Source organism: Zootoca vivipara, chromosome 8, assembly GCF_965207765.1.
Source record: "Zootoca vivipara chromosome 8, rZooViv2.hap1.1, whole genome shotgun sequence".
Lineage (NCBI taxonomy): Eukaryota > Metazoa > Chordata > Lepidosauria > Squamata > Lacertidae > Zootoca > Zootoca vivipara.
The window spans coordinates 34,477,482-34,499,125 of record NC_142591.1 but is presented as its reverse complement, the minus strand read 5'-3'; the positions used below and the strand labels follow the sequence as shown (position 1 = coordinate 34,499,125).

At 41.2% G+C, this 21,644-nt stretch overlaps 1 protein-coding gene across 1 annotated transcript; it reads right to left on the bottom strand.

Moving 5' to 3' along the window:
* Nucleotides 1-2,095: 2,095 nt before the first annotated feature.
* On the bottom strand, nt 2,096-21,323 carry CYB5A (cytochrome b5 type A). Its single transcript, XM_035125309.3, has 5 exons — nt 21,052-21,323; nt 10,331-10,459; nt 8,631-8,660; nt 6,225-6,259; nt 2,096-4,411 (listed from the first exon to the last, which is right to left on the bottom strand). The coding sequence occupies exons 1-5, from the start codon at nt 21,208-21,210 to the stop codon at nt 4,333-4,335; spliced, it is 432 nt and encodes a 143-aa protein (XP_034981200.1). The 5' UTR covers nt 21,211-21,323; the 3' UTR covers nt 2,096-4,332.
* Between the last annotated feature and the right edge of the window lie 321 nt (nt 21,324-21,644).

Here is a 21,644-nt window from a genome sequence, read left to right as displayed (position 1 = left end):
ATGAGTAGAATATGCCCTTTTATTTAAAATGCATCTCTGGGTTATTTGTGGGGCATAGGAATTCGTTCATTTCCACCACCACCACCCCCAAATATAGTCCGGCCCCCCACAAGGTCTGAGGGACAGTGGCTCGGCCCCCTGCCGAAAAAGTTTGCTGACCCCTGTTTTATGTCCACAATCTTCTCAGTGCCTTTGGACCACCACAGATCAAAAAAGATGCTAAAAGTACCTCATGGGTTAGCATTTCCATACCTCTCTTGAAATATTATCAAGATTTAGGATTATATGGCTATTCAATCATCATCACTTTCATTTTATTACTCTGTTGTAAGGTACCCTGGAAGCATGGCACAGGCACATTTAAAAATTAACAAATTCTATATTGACCTAAAGGAGATTGCCCCATTTCAGAGATATCTGTGAGGTGATATCTGCCCCTGTGGAATGCCCTTCAATAAGTGAAGCAACCATCAGTTGCTTCAGATGTCTTGCAGAGACATATCATGATCCAGAAGACTGAGCTCTGTTTTTATTTATTTGAATTATCTGGATTTGTGTTTTCATATCCTTTTATACTAGTTTTACTGGTTTTGGGTTTTATGTTTGTTTTAATGACATTGTTTTTTGTATTCATGTTGGACACCACTTAAGAGATTTTTAAAATATTAAGCGGTATATAAGTGCCTATTTATTTGAGAAGTATTCAACGACTTTAGGGTAGCCCATTCATACTTCCCAGAAATCCTATGCAGAAACATTACTGGATTAAAAAGTAGCTAGATTTTTCCCCCCTTTCAGTTTTGATCAAAGCTGGTTTGCGGAAAACACAGTATTTCTTATGAAAGAATAGAATAGGTATAGGATAGATAGGGGTTATGAGTAACATTGTGTGTACACTGCCTCCCTAACTAGTGGGAACGCACCAGACGCAGAATAAATGTGTGAACATAGCTGAAATCAAGATGTTTGGTCTTGCTGTCAATGAAAATACGGGGTAATAATAATAATAATTTTATTTATACTCCACCCCTCTGACTGAGTTGCCCCAGTCACTCTGGATGCCTTCCATACATATAAAAACATCAAAAAACATCAAAAAACTTCCCAGTACATACTTTCAGCTCCAAGAAACCTGTTCTGTTTTCTATTCTGAGCTGTGGGAAATAATGCAGTACAAGGAGAAAACGCTGGCTTTGTTGCTATCAGGTTGTTGGAACCAGAGACTGAAAACAGGTTTGACTAGTGATTGCATTCAAAGACATAACCCAACACTAAAGTTTTCCAGTAAGAAGTGGGTGGAAGTGCTCTTAATGAATGCAAGTGGGTTGGGTGCGCACCAAGTTCTCATAAAAGGCCAAAGTATGTTATTACATAAGGGGACAGGAGAAACATGAATGTGTCATTGGCAGTAGTGGAGAACTACTGTACATGTTCCCACAATTCTCTGAGCTTTTATATTAAAAATGTTCTCAGATGAAGGGCCGTTTCCCATAACATTATCAGTAATTGTAATGAAAACAGTAGGCTGGAAGATTCTGGATAATTAATATGAAATACTGTAAACATACGAGGTGGTATTCAACTAAGCTTTACTCAGAGTAGACCCATTGAAATGAATAGACCTAACTTAGTCATGTTCCATAATTTAAATGAGAGTTGAATACCAGCCAAGCGGTAATAGCATTTAGGTCATCTAGGGATAATTCTTGAAATGGTTGAACTTAAAAGTGGAAGCACTAGTTTGTACAAGGGGACAGTTCAGGTGCCTGTGGGTATGGTCAGAAAGGCCTTCAATCGGCAAGACTATGAATGGTGTTCCTACTATATGATCGGTTTAGAAATATTAATCCCCTGAGATCGCTATTAAATAGAAATTTTCTAGATTTTGGTAGAGAAAGCACTTCCATAAAACATTTGTTAGTACAAATCTAGATATGCATTGTTAGGCGAATTCAATATTATTTCGGAGTCGTACAGCAGTTGATTTAGCTACAGTTCATATTTCTTTATGACCCATTCAACTACTACATTACTATCAACTGAGCTTGAGGCTGGATGGATGCTACAACTTGGTGATAAAGGACAATAACAAAAATAAAGTAAACATTTGAGTTTATTTCAGAGTATCTTCCATGTGACCAATGCAAGTGTTGTTAGCAAGTGACATACACACAGGTAAGTAAAACAAAAATGGGCACATGATGCAAACTACCGATTTTCACTCCCTTATTTCATCAAAATAAACAGGCACAGGAAGGTCACATATGTTTTTACTTGTATTCCGCAGGACTTGGAAATCACACAGAAATCAGAGACAGGTATCAAGTTAATTAAGGATAATTAAGCAAGAGTTGCACAATTATGTGGATTCTGATTAAAATAGCTCTATTTCATTTAGACTTAAGCAATTTACATAGGCAATGGAAAATCAAAGACAGGGCCCACATTCAACTAACTAATCTAACCAGTGGAAACCTATGCAAGGACTTCCGCAAGCACAATGCCCCCCCCCCCCATTTGCATTGCCCACCCTGAAACAGTGCAAGGTGGAGGGAGGAGTGAGTAGATCCTTCCTTCAGCCAAGCTATGTGGAATTCCTCCCTGAATATTTTCTCCCTCTCTTATTCCTTTAACAAAATTTCTGGTAGGCCAGGCTATGGGTTGTCTCCAATGCTGCATGTAAAAGATTTACTCCTACAACAGGATTTCCCTTTCGTGAATCTTTAAAATTTGCTCTGCAGGGTCCAGCCAACCTTATGGAGCAAATTTTGAGGGTGCACAAGGGGCTGCAAAGGGACAGTAGAGGGGAAAGTTCCATTGTGATGAGTGGAAATCTGTTGCCGATCAGCAGCATTTAGTACAACCAGATATATATAGACTAATACAAATGCTCAGAAATGACAGCCAAAGTCTCTAAATCTTCTTCAGTTGCGGTAGAATAATTCAAAAGTTGCAGTAGAATAATTCAAAAGTTTGATATATACGTACAGCCAGACTTGTAAGAATTAATATGAGAAGGATGCAGTTCAATTTCTTAACAAGCCAATCTTACACGTAAGCAAATACAAACGCTGTATAAAATATGCTCTGGATCAGTGCTCATATGATACTGTAGTCTGGTTGATGAAGAATTGATCAAGATTGGCTGATGAAGCACAGAACGAAACAGATTGGTTATCTGGAAACTCTGCTCCAGCAATATTTGGTGACAGATTATGTATATATTGAACTTTTGAATTATTCTACAGCGACTGGTGAAGAAGATTTAGAGACTTTGGCTGTAATTTCTGGTCATTTGTATTAGTCTATAAATAGTGTTTAGCGTCATTGTTATTGGTCATTGTGTTGTGTTATATTGTTCAGCTTGTCTATATTGCAACACAGGGGTCTGTTTACGGATTGTGGGGCTGGAACTGGCCATGCTACCTAGTGGAATCATGCTACCATAATTTTTCCGTGTATAAGATGACCCCTATTTTGGGGGACTCCAAATTGAGGAAATGGGGGAGACTGCCCAGAGTTGTTGAGCTTTTTGGGGGCCTAACCCACCTGACCACGGCTGACAATCGCACGCATCGACAAAGCCAACAATCGTCTGCCCACCAGTCGCACGCCCAATTGCACGCCCAATTGCCTGCAGACCTTGCCGCAGTCACCATTGCCCATCCAAAATCTCAACTATTGGTGTATAAGACAACCCCCAATTTTAAGCATTTAAAAAAAATAAAAACAACTCGTCTTATACACGGAAAAATATGGTGTTTTAAATGGAAAAAATATACATATGCCTTAAGTCTCATTTCCATACCAAAATCTTACTATGATTTTGGGGGGAGAAGAAAATATACAAATTATACCTATGAAACTGATGGAAAGTGGGTCCTTGCATTAGAAAATTCTAAATGAAGGCAAAAAAAAATGGAAGGAATTTGCATAGACACAACCTCCTGCTAACTGTTTTAGCAAAAGAAGTCCAACAAACTCATAGAAAACCCAGACAAGCCTTAAGCATTAGTGTCCTTGTCTCATACTGATAACATAGATAAAATCAGTGGTCTTATTCTTAAGAAACCTTGTGATAATATCAGATAGTTAATTGATGAACATTATGATATAAAAGAGACCTCTGAATTTTTAGCACTTAAAAACAGTTACGTAAAAGGCAGAGTTAAAAAGTGCATTGCTGAAGCAACCTATTTTGGCTTTCTGGGAAAGAGTAGGATGGAATTTTAAAGTTGTTCTCAGATACTGTCTTGATGTGAAGGTTCGGATGCATTTTTTGGTTCTCTTTCCCAAAACAGTCTGTTCCATTATAGCTTCTCAATATGTTGATTATTCCATCATGTAGAAACGGTACATAAGGGCCACAATAATTGCTGCTATAGCTGGAATCACCCAGTTGGACCATGTGCTAGAAGAAACAAAAAGTTACTTTGATACATTCTGATATATCAGAATGCAGACAAACCAAAAACTCAGACTAGAATGGCAATGCTTTGAAGAATACATGGACAAATATTGTTCCATAAAGAATATGTTGTTATGTTTAGATTAAAGGAGTAAAGTGGAAAGAACAACATTATCTAGGAATGTTATAAAGAGATAAAAATCCAAAATCTAAAGAGTGCAATGATTATATCGAACTTAAACAATAAGGAAGTCGTGGTGTGCATGTGGAGGGAAGTCGAGGTGTGTGGTGGTGGGAAGAGATTGGGGGCGGGAAGGATTTATGTTTGTGTAAATAATAGTGTATTTTTGTATGTTTTTGTTTGGGTAGGATGTACTTTTTTGGCTCTTCTTTTTGTATTTTAAAAAACTCAATAAATATAAATAAAATAAAGTTACTTTGATACAAATATCCATTAGCTTTTATAAAATGGCCTTCAGAAAAACTGAACTTTTGGTTAAGGCTTTATCCTAGGTCTGACAGCAGCAGATCATAAAAACTTTGAAGTGAAATACAATGGATAATATAGTTAAGTCAACTAAGTAAATGTTGTATATGATTTTTGGCAAACTATAATTAATATTTAGTCACATTGCGCTAAGATAGAGATGAGGAATTTGTGGGCCCCCAGTTGTTGCTGGATTCCTAACTCCCATCAGCACCGGCCAATATGGTCAATTTATCAAGGTTGTTGGCAGCTGGAGGCCACAGGTTTCCTCATATTCATGACCTGGACTAAGGAATATTTTACTGAACTACTGGTGGAAATGCAAGCAAATACATAGCTGGATTGAAGACTTTAGGACAAAAGACTGAGACCAAAATGAACTTTTTATCCAGAAGGTCGACTGAATTAGTTAGATACACAAGTGTTGTTGTTTTTTTAAAAAAATGTTAGGAAATGTTATCCTGAAGTAAGAGTGAAAAAAGCAAATATAATGTAAACATTTCCAAAATATGTGGCCTTCCAAATGCAACCTAAGATTCCCAAGACCCAAGCATTGGAAAGTTTCTATGAGTCTGTTACAGACAGCGGGCTTGAAGCAGTGAGGCAGGCACCAGAAGGCAAGCTATACATTTCATATAAACAAATAAATATGTGCCAGATGCAGAGTTAGGATGCTCTTTCAAGAAACACAATGTGGCCTAGTCCTGCTAATAAACAATTACACACATGCAAGCATTAGACTTCAAATATGACCCCATTTCCATCGTCTTCAGATTTTTATGTATATATTAATGTTTTCTAATGATTTTTTTCTATGTTTTTAGCTATTCTTGTTTTTATTTGTAAAGCAGGGTAATAAAAAATATATATCATGAAAATGTAACAAAATTACTTAGTAAAGGTGAAAGCCAACACGGAGCGAGTAAACCTCCACTTGCATAACATGGCCTCTCTTTCCTCACACCCTTGCTCCTCAAATCTTGTCAGGAGGGTTGGGTGGCACCGCCTCCAAGCAGATTTTGCGGGTGTATGGGGAATGGAGGGGGGGGCGGAGAGAAACCAGAATTCCACTGAGTGAATTTATTTTTCACAAGCAATGAATATCACTGAATACCCAGGGCTTTTTTCCCCAGGGGGAACCCAAGGGTACACAGTACCAGCACCTCTTTTTGTTTTGTTTTGTTTTGTTTTGTTAAAGAGTGTGACACCTACTGTAACAATTTCATGGTGAGTACCGGCACGTATTTTTCTAGAAAAAAAGCACTGCAAATACCTTTTTTTTAAAAAAGAAAAACAGTATTGGCTTGTTAAATGAAAGCCATACAATACCTGGAATTAGAATCAAGAGTGGTAATGTAAGGTTCCTGAAAAACAAAGCAATACATTAGTTAGACTTAACAACAACAACAACAACAACAACAATTTATTATTTATACCCAGCCACTCTGGGCGGCTTCCAACTAAATATTAATAGCAGTACAGCATCAAACATTAAAAACTTCCCTAAACAGGGCCGCCTTCAGTTGTCTTTCAAAAGTAAAATAGTTGCTTATTACCTTGACATCTGCTGGGAGGGCAATCCACAGGGCAGGCGCCACTACCGAGAAGGCCCTCTGCCTGGTTCCCTGTAACCTCACTTCTTGCATTGAGGGAAGTGCCAGAAGGCACTCAGCACTGGACCTCAGTGTTGCGGCTGGATGATGGGGGTGGAGATGCTCCAGGTATACACCACCAAAGCCATTTAGGGCTTTAAAGGTCAGCACCAGCACTTTTAATTGTGCTCAGAAGCGTACTGGGAGCCAATGAAGATATTTCAGGACCGGTGTTATATGGTCTCGGCGGCCACTCCGTCACCAGTCTAGCTGCCGCATTCTGGATTAACTGCCGTTTCTGAGTCACCTTCAAAGGTAGCCCCACGTAGAGCGCATTGCAGTAGTCCAAGCGGGAGATAACTAGAGCATGCACCACTCTGGCAAGACAGTCTGCGGGCAGGGAGGGTCTCAGCGTGCATACCAGATGGAGCTGGTAGACAGCTGCCCTGGACACAGAATTAACCTGTGCCTCCATGAACAGCTGTGAGTCCAAAATGACTCCCATGCTGTGCACCTGCTCCTTCAGGGGCACAGTTACCTCATTCTCCTGCCCATACTTCTTGTCACAAAGTTAACTCATGCCAATTACTGACACCAGACTGTTCACTTACAAGCTAATTGCAATCTCCATGTTCAGAGATAGAAATGCCTATGGAAAACACACGCTGCAGACAAACGGGAAGGAATTAATTGTCACCATCATCCCCAGCTTCTTAGCATCTCTGAAGTATTTGACTCCAGAGGACTCAGGGGGAAAATGATGGTCTTAGTGGATCTTCAATCTTGATCCAGGAGGGCAGTTTTTGCATCCTCTTATCAGTTTCTGCTATGCAGAAAGATTTGGAGAGAGACTTTCCACTCAGCTCACATTTGAACTGCTTATCTGTCAAGGCCTGAAAAAGTACCCTGATAGCAGAACAAAACTGTTGAAAAATCTTCAGACGTAAACCATATCAGCATTCTCTGGGTTATCACCTTTCATGGACCACAGGAAGCTCCTTTATTATATACAGTCAAAATCATGGTCTACCTAACTCAATTTTAACCACACTGACTAGCAGGGTTTTTCCACGATTTCAGATTCCAGTCCACATGATTCTGAATAAAGGGGCTGATATAATACTGAGATAGTACCACATCAGACTAGCTCAGGGTTTCAAGGCAGGGGACATTCCTTGGAGAGCCACTGCCATTCAATGTGGACAATTCTGAGTTAGATGGCATCTACCTTTTTTTTTTGACATTGTGCACAACACAGCACTTGAGTCTCATCGGTCAGACCTCTACTTTTGAAGAATGTCAGCCCTTGTTCAGTACTGGTAAGCATTAGAATACTTTGCAATATTGAACAGTATTATTTTCATATCTGAAAAAGCTTTCAAGCAAGAATTCCTGACTCAAACTCCTTTTTCAGTGCTAAAAGCTGGACCAGATGTGCCTCTCTGTGCACAGAAGGAAGGGGTTGTATTAAAAGCATCGCTAAGGGGAGGGTGTTCCATCAGCACAATTGTTTATCCTTGTGCAGCAAAAAAGTTCTTCCCCTCTCCTTCCCCCCACAGGCCCCCTAAATCTGCCCTGAGGGTTTGCCCAACCCTTCGAAGTAGAATTGGGGGTGGCAGGGGCATGGAGGAGGGAAATCCCTGAATTATTTAGTTGAATACCACCCAAGGGACCTTCTTGTTCATGGAAGGATTGCTGTATGCCTCATGGTAGAATGTTGCTTAAGGAGAGTGAAATTAGATGTTCTTCCACTTCCACTTGTGCAAAGACTTTTACTAGTGCATAGACTTTTGCACAATCAGAAACATGAGAATGGCTACAGAACCTTCTTAATGCACACTGTGTGAAGCTTTACATCAGCTGGTTCTAGGCCACTTAGCATGCTTAAGATTTTGTAGAACATAAGACCACCCTCGCATAAAGTCCAGTCTCATATTTCCCACTATGGCACAGTAGATGCTTCTGGGAAGCCCACAAGTAGGACACAAGAGCAACAGCACCCTTCTTGCTGTTATTCCCCAGCTGATACAGGAAGGAGAAACAGATGTTTAACATTAGTTAGTCCCTGCCAGCACTGCATGCAACACAGATCACTGCTGCCAAACATTAACATGGTGGGATGGCTTTAAAGTGGAATGCTTACCGTTGGTTTCTGAACTTTTTTCCTGTCATCCTGCAACACAAAAACAGTGATAAGCAACACAATGTAGAATGCCCCAAAATACCAAGAGTTATTTATACAAGTAAAACTAGCACAGTAAATTTCACCCTAGCGGTTAGTGAATATATGGACACACATACATTCTAAAAGCATTTCGTAACCTATCTTCTTTGTAGTGTTTGCTGATAATTTTCAACATGCTTCCTTATCCAATTCCATTCTACCAAACTTATTTTCAGTTTGCCTCCAGAAAAGTTGCTCCACATTATCTCCACAAGAGATAAACATTACCTTGATTAAATGCTCCCTGGTAGCACATGAGCTACTTTCAAGTCCTCCAGCATAACAGATCTTTTATAGCAACAGAACAGTTAAGTGTGGGTGGAAGACTTTTAAAAAGCAAAGGAAACAAAAATATTAAAAATAAATCTTGCAGCAATATTTTGATGCCAAGATCAGTTTTCTACAAAGCTTCTAATGCCTTTTAGACACAGGGGTGTTATGAAACTGTTTTGGCTGGAACCATTTTGGAGGAACTGTTTGGCTCTTTTGAAAAAGTGGGCTTTGTAACTGCATCTTGATTCCAGCACTAAAGTCATGAAGTTACTTTTGCATGGAACACAGCAAGTATCAGTGCACTTTGAACACCCATTACAGTAGTTTATCACATGCTAAACAAAAGCAAATTTCTTTATGTACCAGCTCTAGAAATATCAAATGCACCAGTCTAAACTTTAGTTTGGTAACTGAATGAAGGGGCTCAATTCATAACGACACACTCCTGGATGCAAGCTTTAGAGAAGTAATATCAAAACCCCATACTGCTCTGTATCTTACTAAGTATGATGCAAGGGAAGAATGCAGGAAGTGCCATGTAGACATACCTGGCAGAAATAGCTTGGCAACATTACTAATTCTCTGCACAAAACGCATAAATGATCCCGATCATTCCCCAGGTCCTCTGTTAAGTGTCAGAGGACTTGGGTAGAGTTTGTCCTTTACCTAACCAAAAGAGACAGCACCTTTGTGCATGCACGCATGTTCTCTGATGTGCAGAGAATTTAGGAAAGTGAAGACTGTTTCAGTTAGTGCTAGAATTTAATGAACAGCCACCAGGATAAGTACCGTGGTTAGCTAAGGGAACTGCATTGGTGGGATCTTAGTAATGAGTTATTGGTTCAGATATAACATTAAGTGTTGCTGAAGGGCATACATTTGTTGCCCTGGACACAAATGTGTTGCTCTGGACACAGTGTTCAGATCAGCCTCTTCCAAATCACAAGCTTGGTTTTAAACTTCTGCTGGCACTGTGCCAATTTATTGCTATGTTTTATTTATTTATTTTGCTTCTTAACTGTTATTTATTTCTCACTTTCCCAAGCCATCCTCAACATAGGAACCAACTATTTTAAAACAAAAAACCTAAAACCTAAAAAATAGCTTAAAACTTGCAGAGAAGAACTAATAAACTGTACACTGGAAAAAGTCATCAACTGATGGGAGGAGATACTGATAACCTGCTTCACTGCACAAACATTTTTAATCCCAAATTACAAAGTTACAACTTGACACAGAACACTGCACCGCAGCATCCAATTTGATATGTTCATTAAGGTTTTTAAAATATGGAGAAATATACAGGTAAAAGAAACACACGTTCTGTACATGGAAAGTGCACTTACTGGATGAAGTTCTCCTATAATGAATGTATCCGACAATGATCTGGCATCTGTGGAATGGCCAACATCTTCAAAACTTTCTGTAGCATCTCCTCCCGCTTGTTCCCTTAGAACCTCTTCACCTCCTGGGTGCTGTAAGAAAACAACATATGAATAAGTATCCATGAACTTTACAAATAGTTTTTTAAAGCTTTCTGTCCCAATAGGTATCAGTACATCTTAAAGCCGTCAATTTCACAAATGGAACTGCGGCAGATTGCATGCTCAACAAGGAATCTTGTGGTACCTTAAAAACTAACAAATGTATTATGGCATGAGTTTTCATGCACTGTCCACTTCATTAGATGCACAAAATGTTGACCTGAGCCACTGAAAGTATACTTCTAAGCCAGACTGGCTGCCAATCACAATCAATGAATGACCCCTAAATTCTAATATTAGATGCATAACAAGTGTGCATATGTCGAAAACAAAATAAAAAATTCATTCCAGTAGCACCTTAGAGACCAACTAAGTTTGTCATTGGTATGAGCTTTCATGTGCATGGTTCCTTTTTTTTGGAAATGTTGAGCACACACAAGAACACTATTTTGCCCTGCAACTACCATCAGTATTGTAGATAGTGTGTGTGTGTCTTCACACCCACCCACCCACAAGGAAAATACCACTAGAATATATTTGTGCCTGTGATTAAAACAAAGAAGTTCAATCATTCAGCGTTATACTGTCCTTCATAAAAAATGTGTTTTTAATTGTTGGCTGGTTTACACAAACATGTCTTACAACTGCAATATTTGATCAAGTCTCCCAAAGAAGAGGCTTTTTCCTTTGAAGCACAGGTTGGGACCGGCTTCCTTGAAGCCTCACTTTCACCCATATCAGCCTAATGGCACTTTAAGAAGAGGTTCCACAGCCCTACTGCCAGCAGCATGCTTGTTGTCAGTAAAACCAAACCAATTTGGCTGGCAAGCCACCATATTTGTGTAACTCCATTCCAGTTGGGAACAGGCAGGCCCCAACTGTGCAGGTGCTTATGTGGGCATTAAAACTGATTTGTAACTGCATTTTCATAATCTGAAGAATTAAAAAAATCAGGTTGCAGTTTCTGTGGTGTTACTCTGTCATTTTATGGTTTTATCAGTCTTTTATGTTTTAAATATCTTAAAGCTTTCCTAAAAGGCAGGGTTTAAAACACACACCATTAAATAAATATGCACTCTCTGGCACTCCTACTGTGAAGTTTGACCCAGCCTCCCCCACTGGCAGTGGGCCCTCTGCCAGTGCAGAAGTCCAATCTGCCTGTGTTTTACTCATTCTTATTGCATAAAAGGGGATGAGTGAAGTTCTTAATCCACGTTATATGATCCTGTAAATGCTGCTCCACCTAAGTACTATAACAATCTTTGTGTAAAAATTAAAATGTTTTTAACCCTGAGAGCACCTCATACGAGTCAGGCTTTTGAAGCACTTGTTTAGCCAAGATCTTGTTCCAGAATTAATTTCACACATAACCGACACTGCAGCTCTTAAATCAAAAAGCAGTTGAAAACACTAACAAAACAAAACTGCATTTCCTAGTCTTGTCATTTCAGGACTTCGAGAGAAATGGGAAAGAAAGCAGATATGCAAAGCAGTGAACATGTAGGCAACTTTCTCAATTATGCAGTATTCACAAATATACACCCTTCTTGGCAAAGCATACCCCAGACCCTGTAGGACCAAGGTCCATCTACTCTAGCATTCAGTTTCCAGCAGAAACTACATGAATGTGACTATTTGCCCATAGCAAACCATTCAAAAGAAACCACTCCTTTCTGGAGATGCCCTGGCAACATTCTAAAAACACACACGTAGGCATTATTTGTTGCCTAAAAGTGATAAACTTGTAAAAATTTCAAAGTTTCTTTGCATTAAAAAAAATGGGGTGAAGAAAGTACACAGTGCTTACGCACAGTGACTAAGCAAAACGGGGCAAAAAGTTATACAAGTGTGTAGAGCAAAGATTACATGTGGCCGTCAATTCCAAAAAGGTTAAGGAAGTGCATGCTTGCTGGAGAGAGATTATGCAAGTCAAAGCGAACGTGCAACTATGACAGACAAAATCCTGCCCTTGAATCAGTACTGATAAATATCCAAGCAAAGGAGTAGAGCAAAGGTCTTGAGCGACGCTGAAGCTGATTGCTGTGAGATTCACAGAGCGTTCAGCAAACTGAATCCAGAAAACAGGTTGGACAACAAAGCGTAACTTACACAATTCTTCAGAGAGGATGAGCCCAAACTCCTATTAGCACATCTATTCTGAAAAAAGGGTGAATAGCTGCAATGAAATGTCATTTCATGAAGTGACCCATTTTTTAATGGAGCATGAACTGGAGACAGAAAGGTTCCTGTTCTGAATTGTAAGGCACAGAGCAATATTAAAAATTAAAAATACTAAAAAGGAGAAATGTGGTCAGATTTAAAACAGTTTTTCTTTTGACAGCACAAGACACATTCATCTGGGTAATCTTTAGGTCAGCCCACAAGTAAAGATGCAAAAATATACTGTGCTGTCAAATGCAACTGGCTGGCCATTGTGAGAACAGAATGCTGGAATATGTGGCCCATGGGCCTGATCCAGTGGCCTCTTTCTATGTTCTTCTAAACTGAGAGAAGATCTCAAAGTCACAAACCAAGAGCCCATCATTCCTTAGTACAAAGAACTGTACTAAGGTTTGGACCTCTGCCTCCTTAGATGATTTGTACTGATAAAGATTATATATATTGTAGACAACCTGCAGAATAGCTACATATTTTCCATGGAGAAAAAGCAGTGAAGTAAAAGCAAAACAATATCAAAAACATCCCACCAGACTCTTGCATGTGTAAAACTTTCCAGGTGTAGAAACAATGTTTTGGTTTCTTATCTCTTCAAAATATTCACATACCTGCTACACCTTGGAATTGAAAGTATTCACTAGATGTACATGGAAAGATAAGAAACTTATTTCTGTTAGGATGATAAATGGCTTCTTTCAGCAATTAACACAAATGTGAGCTCTGTTCACTTCATTCCACGCTACAGTGAAAAAAGCAGGTGAAGAAAATAGGAGCACAAAGACACCCCCTTGACACACAAACACCATGTTCTCAAAAATACCACCATTCTACACATTTTAAAACCAATCAGGAGCCAGCCTCCAGGGCAGGGGTAGCCAACCTGGTGCCCTCCAGCAATTGTGGACTACAACTCCCTTTGGGTCCAGCCAGCATGGTCAATCATCAGGGATTAAAGGGGTTGTAGGCAACATCTTGAAGGCCACAGGTTAGCCATCCTAATTCTTGTGCTTGCCTGATATACATCATTCAACAAGCAGCTGTGTATGTGGGCCAATTCACAAATAAAAGATCATAAAATGTCTTAAGTACAGTGATACCTTGGTTCTCGAACAGCTTAGTTGCCGAACAAATAGGCTCCTGAACACCGCAAACCTGGAAGTAAGTGTTCTGGTTTGCGAACGTTTTTCGGAAGCCGAACACCCAACGCGGCTCCGCTCGAGTGCAAGCTCCTGCAGCCGATCGGAAGCTGCGCCTTGGTTTTCGAACAGTTTTGGGAGTCGAACGGATTCCTGGAATGGATTAAGTTCCAGAACCAAGGTACCACTGTATACAACTAAAATCTCAAGGGTGTAAGTGTAACAAATAAACAAGTGACTTTGGCAACGTCATATTACTACACAAAGAGTTTTTCCTTTTCGTTCTTTTTTCAAAGCATACTATATACTCTTCTCCCAAAGCATAGAAGCTACCTTTTAACGCATTAAACTTGTGAGGAGAGGAGGAAGGACTGATACATACCTCTTAAAATCCTGGTTGCATACACACAAGTACCTTTTATGAGAGCCACAAGTGCAAAAAAATGCAATGATGGTGCACAAGTCTGCAAGCCAGCACTCATGTTTTACAACACTGTTGTAGCAGTTGTTTTTAAATGTTAGATCTTAGCCTACAAGTCCATAGGTCAGAGCAGTGAGAGATCACAGCTCCCTGCTCCTGTTACCCAAAAGCAGAATACTCCAAAAGCTGGAGTTTTTCCATCAGCATCATAGACACCAGTTGACTTTCACAGTCTTTAATGACAACCTAATTCCTTTTTATTTGCTTTCTGTGTAAAAATTTCTGGGTTTATCCAAGAGTGCTAATGTACATCCAATGGGTTTACACTTCCCACAAAACTTGGGAGTGGTCTTGTAAGTCATACCCAGGTCAAAGACCAAATTTGTAAAGTGAGACCGCAGTAAAATGGGTACCTTAAATAAATAAATAAAGACACATTAATAGGAGGAACCATGAAGCACTTGCAGTTTGCAAGTCTTGCCTGCAGCCTGCACAGACTTCTAGAGTTGTTTGAGTATGAACTGAAAGCTGCCTTTCAAATTGAAATGTAGCAACCAGCCGTGTGACATCAGGGTAATTTCAGTTTCATATAACCTTTGCTCAAGTTGAACCTGCCTGTTTCAGCTTGTTCACTTTCTTTGGGAAATATAAATATGTTCCTTACATCACAAATGAAGATCTTATGTTGCTGGAATAGCAACAGTGTAATGGGCTGTCTGAATCAGGTGGAGGATTGGCCAAGGACCCAGGAAAGAGCTCCAGCGGGATGTGGAAGCCTCTGCCAGATGCCAAAGAATCTGCTAGCGAGGATTTGGGGGCGGGGGTGGCAGCTTCCTCAATCTTCTCACTTGTCTTCTCTGTCCCCAAGACAGAAGCTGTGAGTTCTGCCTCCCTCTCTGTCCCTGCCTCCCTTTCCTAGCTTGACAGAGCCTCTCTGTGGCGCAGTCACTCCAGAGCTGTCAGATACTAGGAGTGGCTCTATCTGCCCAGAGGGGGAAGTTTCAGAAGTCCTGGCCACCTCTCAGGAGGCAGAGGCACCTTCCCCATCACCTAAGTAAAGAAGCAATCAAAAGAGAAGGGAACAAAGGGTTCCACCTACCAGGCATAGATAAAGACTGCAGAAACACTTACAGGCTTCAGAGGAAAAAATTCCTTCCAGTAGCACCTTAGAAACCAACTAAGTTTGGTATGAGCTTTCGTATGCATGACAAACTTAGGTGGTCTCTAAGGTGCTACTGGAAGGAATTGTTTTATTTTGTTTCGATTATACCAGACCAACACGGCTACCTACCTGTAACTAGCCTTCAGAGGAGTCCACCCCATTCCTATGTACAGGTTAGCAAAGGGGTGCAACAGTGACAGTGGTGGATGAATTTCCAAAGCTTTGCCAGTAACAGCACCTACCTTTCCTTGAAGTTCTATTTAGGATTAACCATGTGTATTGCCTGAATGCAGCAATTTGCATATGTATTGCAGTAATCTAAGCATTAAAGCCTTTCAAAATAACTCTTACTCCAGTCTTTGATCTTGAGCAAGTGGAAGCCAGGATGCACAGATCCAGGGGCGGAGGAAGGAGGGTGCGGTGGGTGTGGGATGCCCTGGGTGTCACCACTGAGGGGGGTGACAAAATGCTGGGCAGCACTCACCGCGGGGCCTGTAGTGCGCCCAAGCCACACGTCTCTCATGGGAGAGACACAGTGGCTTGGGCACACGTAGGCTCCACGCTGCCCAAATGGTCCACCCACTGCCTCCCCTCCCAGCTGTAGGGCAGCTGAGTGGGAGGAGGCAGGCAGACTCCTGAGGCCCCGCGGTGCGCCCTGCCCCTATGGGTGGGCTCACCCCGCCCCTGGGCACATCGCCTCAGGCACCCAAGCGGCTTCCTCCACAGCTGCACAGATCTAAAGCATTCTGTTAGATGTCATCATTAAAAATGAATTCTGTATGCAAGCTGAAATAAAAATGCTTGCTCCAGTGGTTTTCAAAGTTCCTACTATCAAGAAGCTTTGTGGTCTATATTGATTAGTCTGGAAGTCTACTTTAGCGTGGCAAACTCTATACAGTCTCAGTTTACACAGGTTTGAAGCCTTTGCTTACCAGGCCTAGTTGCTGTCCCATGCAAACTAGATGCACCCTAAAACACAGCATTCATCTGTGGTTACACGATGCAGATCAAGATTAGTCATTTGGAACTGCTCTTTCTGAAGCAAGCTGTCTTCCAATACCTATTTTCTCAGTGAAGAACTTCAGGTAAGCTTCTGGGAGAACCCAGTTTTTGTAGGAACTGTTTAAGAGTGACGTATCAGTTAAATCCAACAAAAGAAAACTGATCCCATGGCGGAATGAATTGGGAAATGGCAGAAGCTCAGTGGTAGAGCATCTGCTTTGCACGAAGAAGCTCCCAAATTAAATTACTGCCACTCAGTGAATGCAATCAAGACTTTAATGGACTAATGCTCAGTATAAGGCAGCTTCCTATGTTCCCCACCCCGTAAAGACAAAATGTAATATTTATTTTTAAGCAAGTGTACAGATGCAATGTCATCAAACTCTATAAAGAGTTGTGGGATCGTAGATCTGGGAACACTTTTGGAACCATCTAGGCCAAACCCTTGCTCAAAAGGAGGGCAACCCATCCAGTATCACCCCCCCCAAGTTCGCATGTAAATCAGACCACAGTGCATAAAAAAACGCAAAGAACCTGAACATAACCACGTGCTACAGTTAGTTCAAACTCAGAAGAGAGCACTATGATCTCAGAAGAGAGCACTGCAACACATGTAGAATTGAAGGAGGAAAGGCAGATTAAGACAATACCTAATAAATGCAGATTATCTGTGCCCAGCACATCCCAAATCCTGTTCGTTCCCAAAAATGAGTTGGGAGGCTTGTTCTGGATGTTGCCAGTTATCAGTGACCAATTAACAATGTTACATCTGAAGGTCCTTAGTCTTGGTGCTGAAGTTATGCAACAGGCTAACCAGGGGACATCCTTGGAAAAGATTTGTTAATATCACTACCTTTTAAATGTAGTTTCAGTATATCTGAAGAAGTATGCATGCACACGAAAGCTCATACCAATGACAAACTTAGTTGGTCTCTAAGGTGCTACTGGAAGGATTTTTTTAAATTTTTTTTTAAATATAGCTAATTTGAGATGGGGGAGGGTTGGTCTGACCATTTTAGTTTGTGTTTTAAGACTCTTGCTCTCCTATTATTTTATGTGTTTAGTTATGATAGAGAAAAAAGTTTATCCACATATTTAACCATATGTTTTAATGGCAGTGGGGGCAGCTGCCAGATTTCCTTCTTCAAAAATTCAACCTTTCACTCTTCAACCCTTCTGTCAGTACAATATAGGGGCATTAAAACAAAATGTGGTCAGTTTCAACACAAATATGAAACCTAAATACAGTAGTCAAAATTATGTTCTTGCAATAGGGTGCACATTTCGTACTTAGTAGGTATGGTGTTGATGGCTTATTGATCTCAGGTGTCAGAAAACTTTCTGGTATTGCAACCTGGTAGGTAAAAGGGTGAGCAAACAAGTTTGTCCTCGTTTACATTTGAGACTTGAAACAGTATTCCCACCACAAAAACAGGAGCTCTCATATGCCTATCACATGCCTTGGGACAACTACCCAACTAGATAATCATTCCACAACAAATTTCAGTGGTGAGCACTGACAGGAATGGACTCAAAAGGGCCCCAATGAGAAACAAGAAGGAGGTGCCAGCGTGCTTAGGGGGCAGAAGCACACCAAATAGTTTTCACCCTTCACTTTTAAAAACTATGTTTAAAAAATTAAGAATGCTAAATGGAGAATAAGCTCAGTCAGTAGACACACAATGTTGAGTGCCAGCTGAAAAATAAAATTGATAACAGCAGGTGCGACAGCATAAATGGGGATCTTGCATTGAAGAGCTCGACATTTTGAGCATTGGGACACACTTTCAAATGTAAGAAATTGTTGTGGGCACCACAAAATACTCATTTCACTGAAGAAAAACGGGTACAGTGGTACCTCTACTTACGAATAACTCTACTTACAAATATTCCTACTTACGAACAGAGCTCCGTCCGCCATCTTGGATGCTGTTTAGATAGGATTTTTCTACTTACGAATTTTTAGATAGGGTTGCTTCGACTTACGATTTTTTTTCTCCCAATGCATTCCTATGGGATTCGACTTACAATTTTTTTCGACTTACGAATGTGCATTCGGAACGCATTAAATTTGTAAGTAGCGGTACCACTGTATTGGAATCCCCTCCACAAGACAAAATACCTACATACCCCAAAACATAAAATACAGCCCCAAACAAGGAACATTATGTAACAAAAGAGAAGTCAAAACCCCTTGTTTTTCTTAACAATTAAAAAACTGGAAGGGGCAGTGGGGCCTGGCAGGTCCATCTGTGGTGCCCATGGGTGCCATGTTGGGGACCTTTGGCCTATACTACTCTGGAGAAGGGTACAACTGGAACAGGCTGAGACCCTGAACAGGAGCACGCCAGTCAGAAAGTGAAGAAACAATGCAGTATTTTTTGTTACAGGTCCCAATAGTTTACCTACTACTGTAAACAATTTAAACTATAGAGGAAGTTCACTACACTTTGCCCAAACTTAAAAGCTTCCTCATGTTTAGCACAAGTTATCTGCACACAATTCCTGAGGAATGCAATTATGTTTATCTGTGGCAAAAAAATTCTTGAAACAACTTTTCCCCCTTTTTCTGACTTCAGTAAGTTTTGTGAGACAATATCTAAAAAGGAGAAAGTGTCTTCATACCATACTACAGTATCTTCAATCAGTTTCTCTGAATAAGCTGATGAAATAAATGGCTACATAAAATCAACTTCACAGGCGAAAGAGCCACTGGTGTCTTTCATGCAATATTGAAACCAAGATATGCTGTCAGAGAACAAGATCAGAAATTAGTTTGCTAGAAGGTTAAACCATATTCTTATCAGTGCACCAAGAACTAGCAAGCAAGTTTCTGTCAAGGGTGGCTAACTTGTGGCCCTTCAGATGTTACTGGGCTCCAATTCCCAGCAGCTCCAACCAGCCTGGACAACAGCCAAGGATTATCAGAGCTGCTCTTCAGCAACATCTGAAGGCCCAAAAGTTGGCGACTCCTGGTCTATATCAATGCAAAGGTTCTGTATGTTTGATGAATGGACCAAGGACCTCCTTGCTATTTAAAACCCACCCAAACCCCAAACCCCTTTATTGCCAAGAGGTGCAGGACTACAGTGCTGCAGATACTATTGACATAGTCCTTCACTGCAGCCCCCAACATGAATCCTTTGCTTAACATAACTGTGCTAGAAAGGCGATAAGGCGATAAAGCTCTCAAGTTGGTGCAATATGATCTTTTACTCCTTTGGGGAAACAACTTGCCCTGTGATGTGTTAACATACCACAAGTGACAACTTCTAGCTAGTCATCCAACCATACTTCTTTCTAAGAAGGCAATGCAAACCACTGGGCAGCAGCAGCAGGGCTTAATGGGATGGCAGACACATCTGCAGCACTGGTGATTGCACCAGTCAGAGCTGATGTTGGGCCCCTTGCTGTGCCAGTTCTCGACTGATGTAGTGAAGAGGCCCAGATTGGGCCCACTGCTGTCACGTGATGGGAAGACAGGCTCAAGATCAGGCATCCCCAAACTTCGGCCCTCCAGATGTTTTGGACTACAATTCCCATCATCCCTGACCACTGGTCCTCTTAGCTAGGGATCATGGGAGTTGTAGGCCAAAACATCTGCAAGGCCACAGTTTGGGGATGCCTGCTCAAGATACAGCAGATCATGTGCCCGCCTCTCCCTGCCCCCACAATACCCTGAAGGATTCTACTGGCTAAAAGATCCAAAAACCATCGGGGTTCCCCCAAATCTGTGCAAAACCTAATTGTGCTCAAGAGTGTAGCTCATTTTCTCTCTCCCATGATTTCTAGTGGGAAGGAAAATATAGGAAAAGTTGGGGGGAAACTGTTAACAGCCCGGAAACAGAAGAACAAATGCACTTTCTGCATTTGGATTCTCCCCACCTTAGGGCAGCAGGAGCATAATAGCACTGTACAGATACACAAGTTCCAAATACAGCATCTTAGAAAAGATTAGATTTCTTTATTGTCATTGTGTAATTACAATGAAATTGGATGCTATCCCATAAAAGCAAAAACAAAACAAAAAACACATTTTCAGCCACACATTCATAATATACATGCAGAATATACAATAGTTCAGCTCCTTGATGAATAAGGGAGAAAGTGAAGTGAACGTGGGCTGTTTCTAATCAGCTAATTAGTACAAAGACATTACTCAACAACTGATGGATGAAAAGTGTCACATTGCTTGCAAGAAGTGGGATGTAAGCATCTGGTTACAACAGTTTCATTGCAAAGCTTGCCATAAATTTGGCAACCTTGCTTTTCCAAGCTATTCCAGTTCAATCTCATCCCACAATGATAGTGTCTCTTACAAAATCGCGTTGCTAAACAATAAAACAAACGATACAGCTGGAATATGTGCTATGTGTACTGTACTGAACTTTCTCATCTTCAAAAGCACTAAAGGATCAGAAAGTCACTTCGACGAACAGCAAAAATAACAAAACGCCTACGAGGGAGCACTTTAACGGAAGCACCTCTATGCTCTCTGAACGGTCCCCATCTATCTAATCTATCTCTCGTCTCAAAACACCCAGAGGAGGAGCTTTTCGCTGAGAGCAAGTTGCCAGCGTGCATGATCGTGCAGAACTACTCGACCCCCTTCGTCTCTTCCACGGGACTGAAATCGCCTGCAAGCTCAGCAGCCCCCCCCCCCTTTCCAGTCCCTTATACTTGCCTCTTCCAGAAACTTTGTGAGGTCATAAACACGGTGGTGCAGGATGATCCAGGTGCTTTGGCTGTGATTGTGCTTCTGGATCTCTTCGAGGGTATAATAGCAACCCCGCCACGGCTCCTTTCCAGGCTTACCGTCGCCGCTAGCATTCGCCTTCGCCATCGCCCCAACAATTAGCTTCGCTTCTCAACCTGGCAGATGTTGACCCTTGGGCACAGGAGCAGCGGCGGCAGCAGATTTCCAACTAGGAACTCTGACCCAGGACAGCCTCGCCTAGTCGCGCACGCGCAGATCGAACTTTTACGCGGCCCGCTCCGTAATCACGAAGCACCGCCCATTTCAAGGCAGGAAGGCGGGGAAAGATGCCCTGCTGGCTGCCCATTGGGTGGGATGTGGGAATTGAGAGGCTCGTAGGTTTGTTTGTTTATGTGTTTGTCCTTTCCGCAGATTCCAAGAACTCAAGGCGACGGCTTTATTTTCTGATAGAAAAAGAGAGCTAGGAAGGGGGAAAGCAAAGCACAACATCCACGCTGACATAGGGAAGTTGAGTCAGTCACGCAGTGCCATAGCTGCCAAGTTATCCCTTTTTTACAGGG

Bases quoted from the DNA above. Each gene is read 5' to 3' on its own strand.
- CYB5A (XM_035125309.3), bottom strand. From the start codon at position 21,210: ATGGCGAAGGCGAATGCTAGCGGCGACGGTAAGCCTGGAAAGGAGCCG. The intron at 8,661-10,330 runs GTAAGTGCACTT...TTTGTGTTGCAG, and splicing joins TTATAGGAGAACTTCATCCA to GATGACAGGAAAAAAGTTCA. The intron at 4,412-6,224 runs GTATTGTATGGC...TGTTTCTTCTAG, and splicing joins ACTCTTGATTCTAATTCCAG to CACATGGTCCAACTGGGTGA.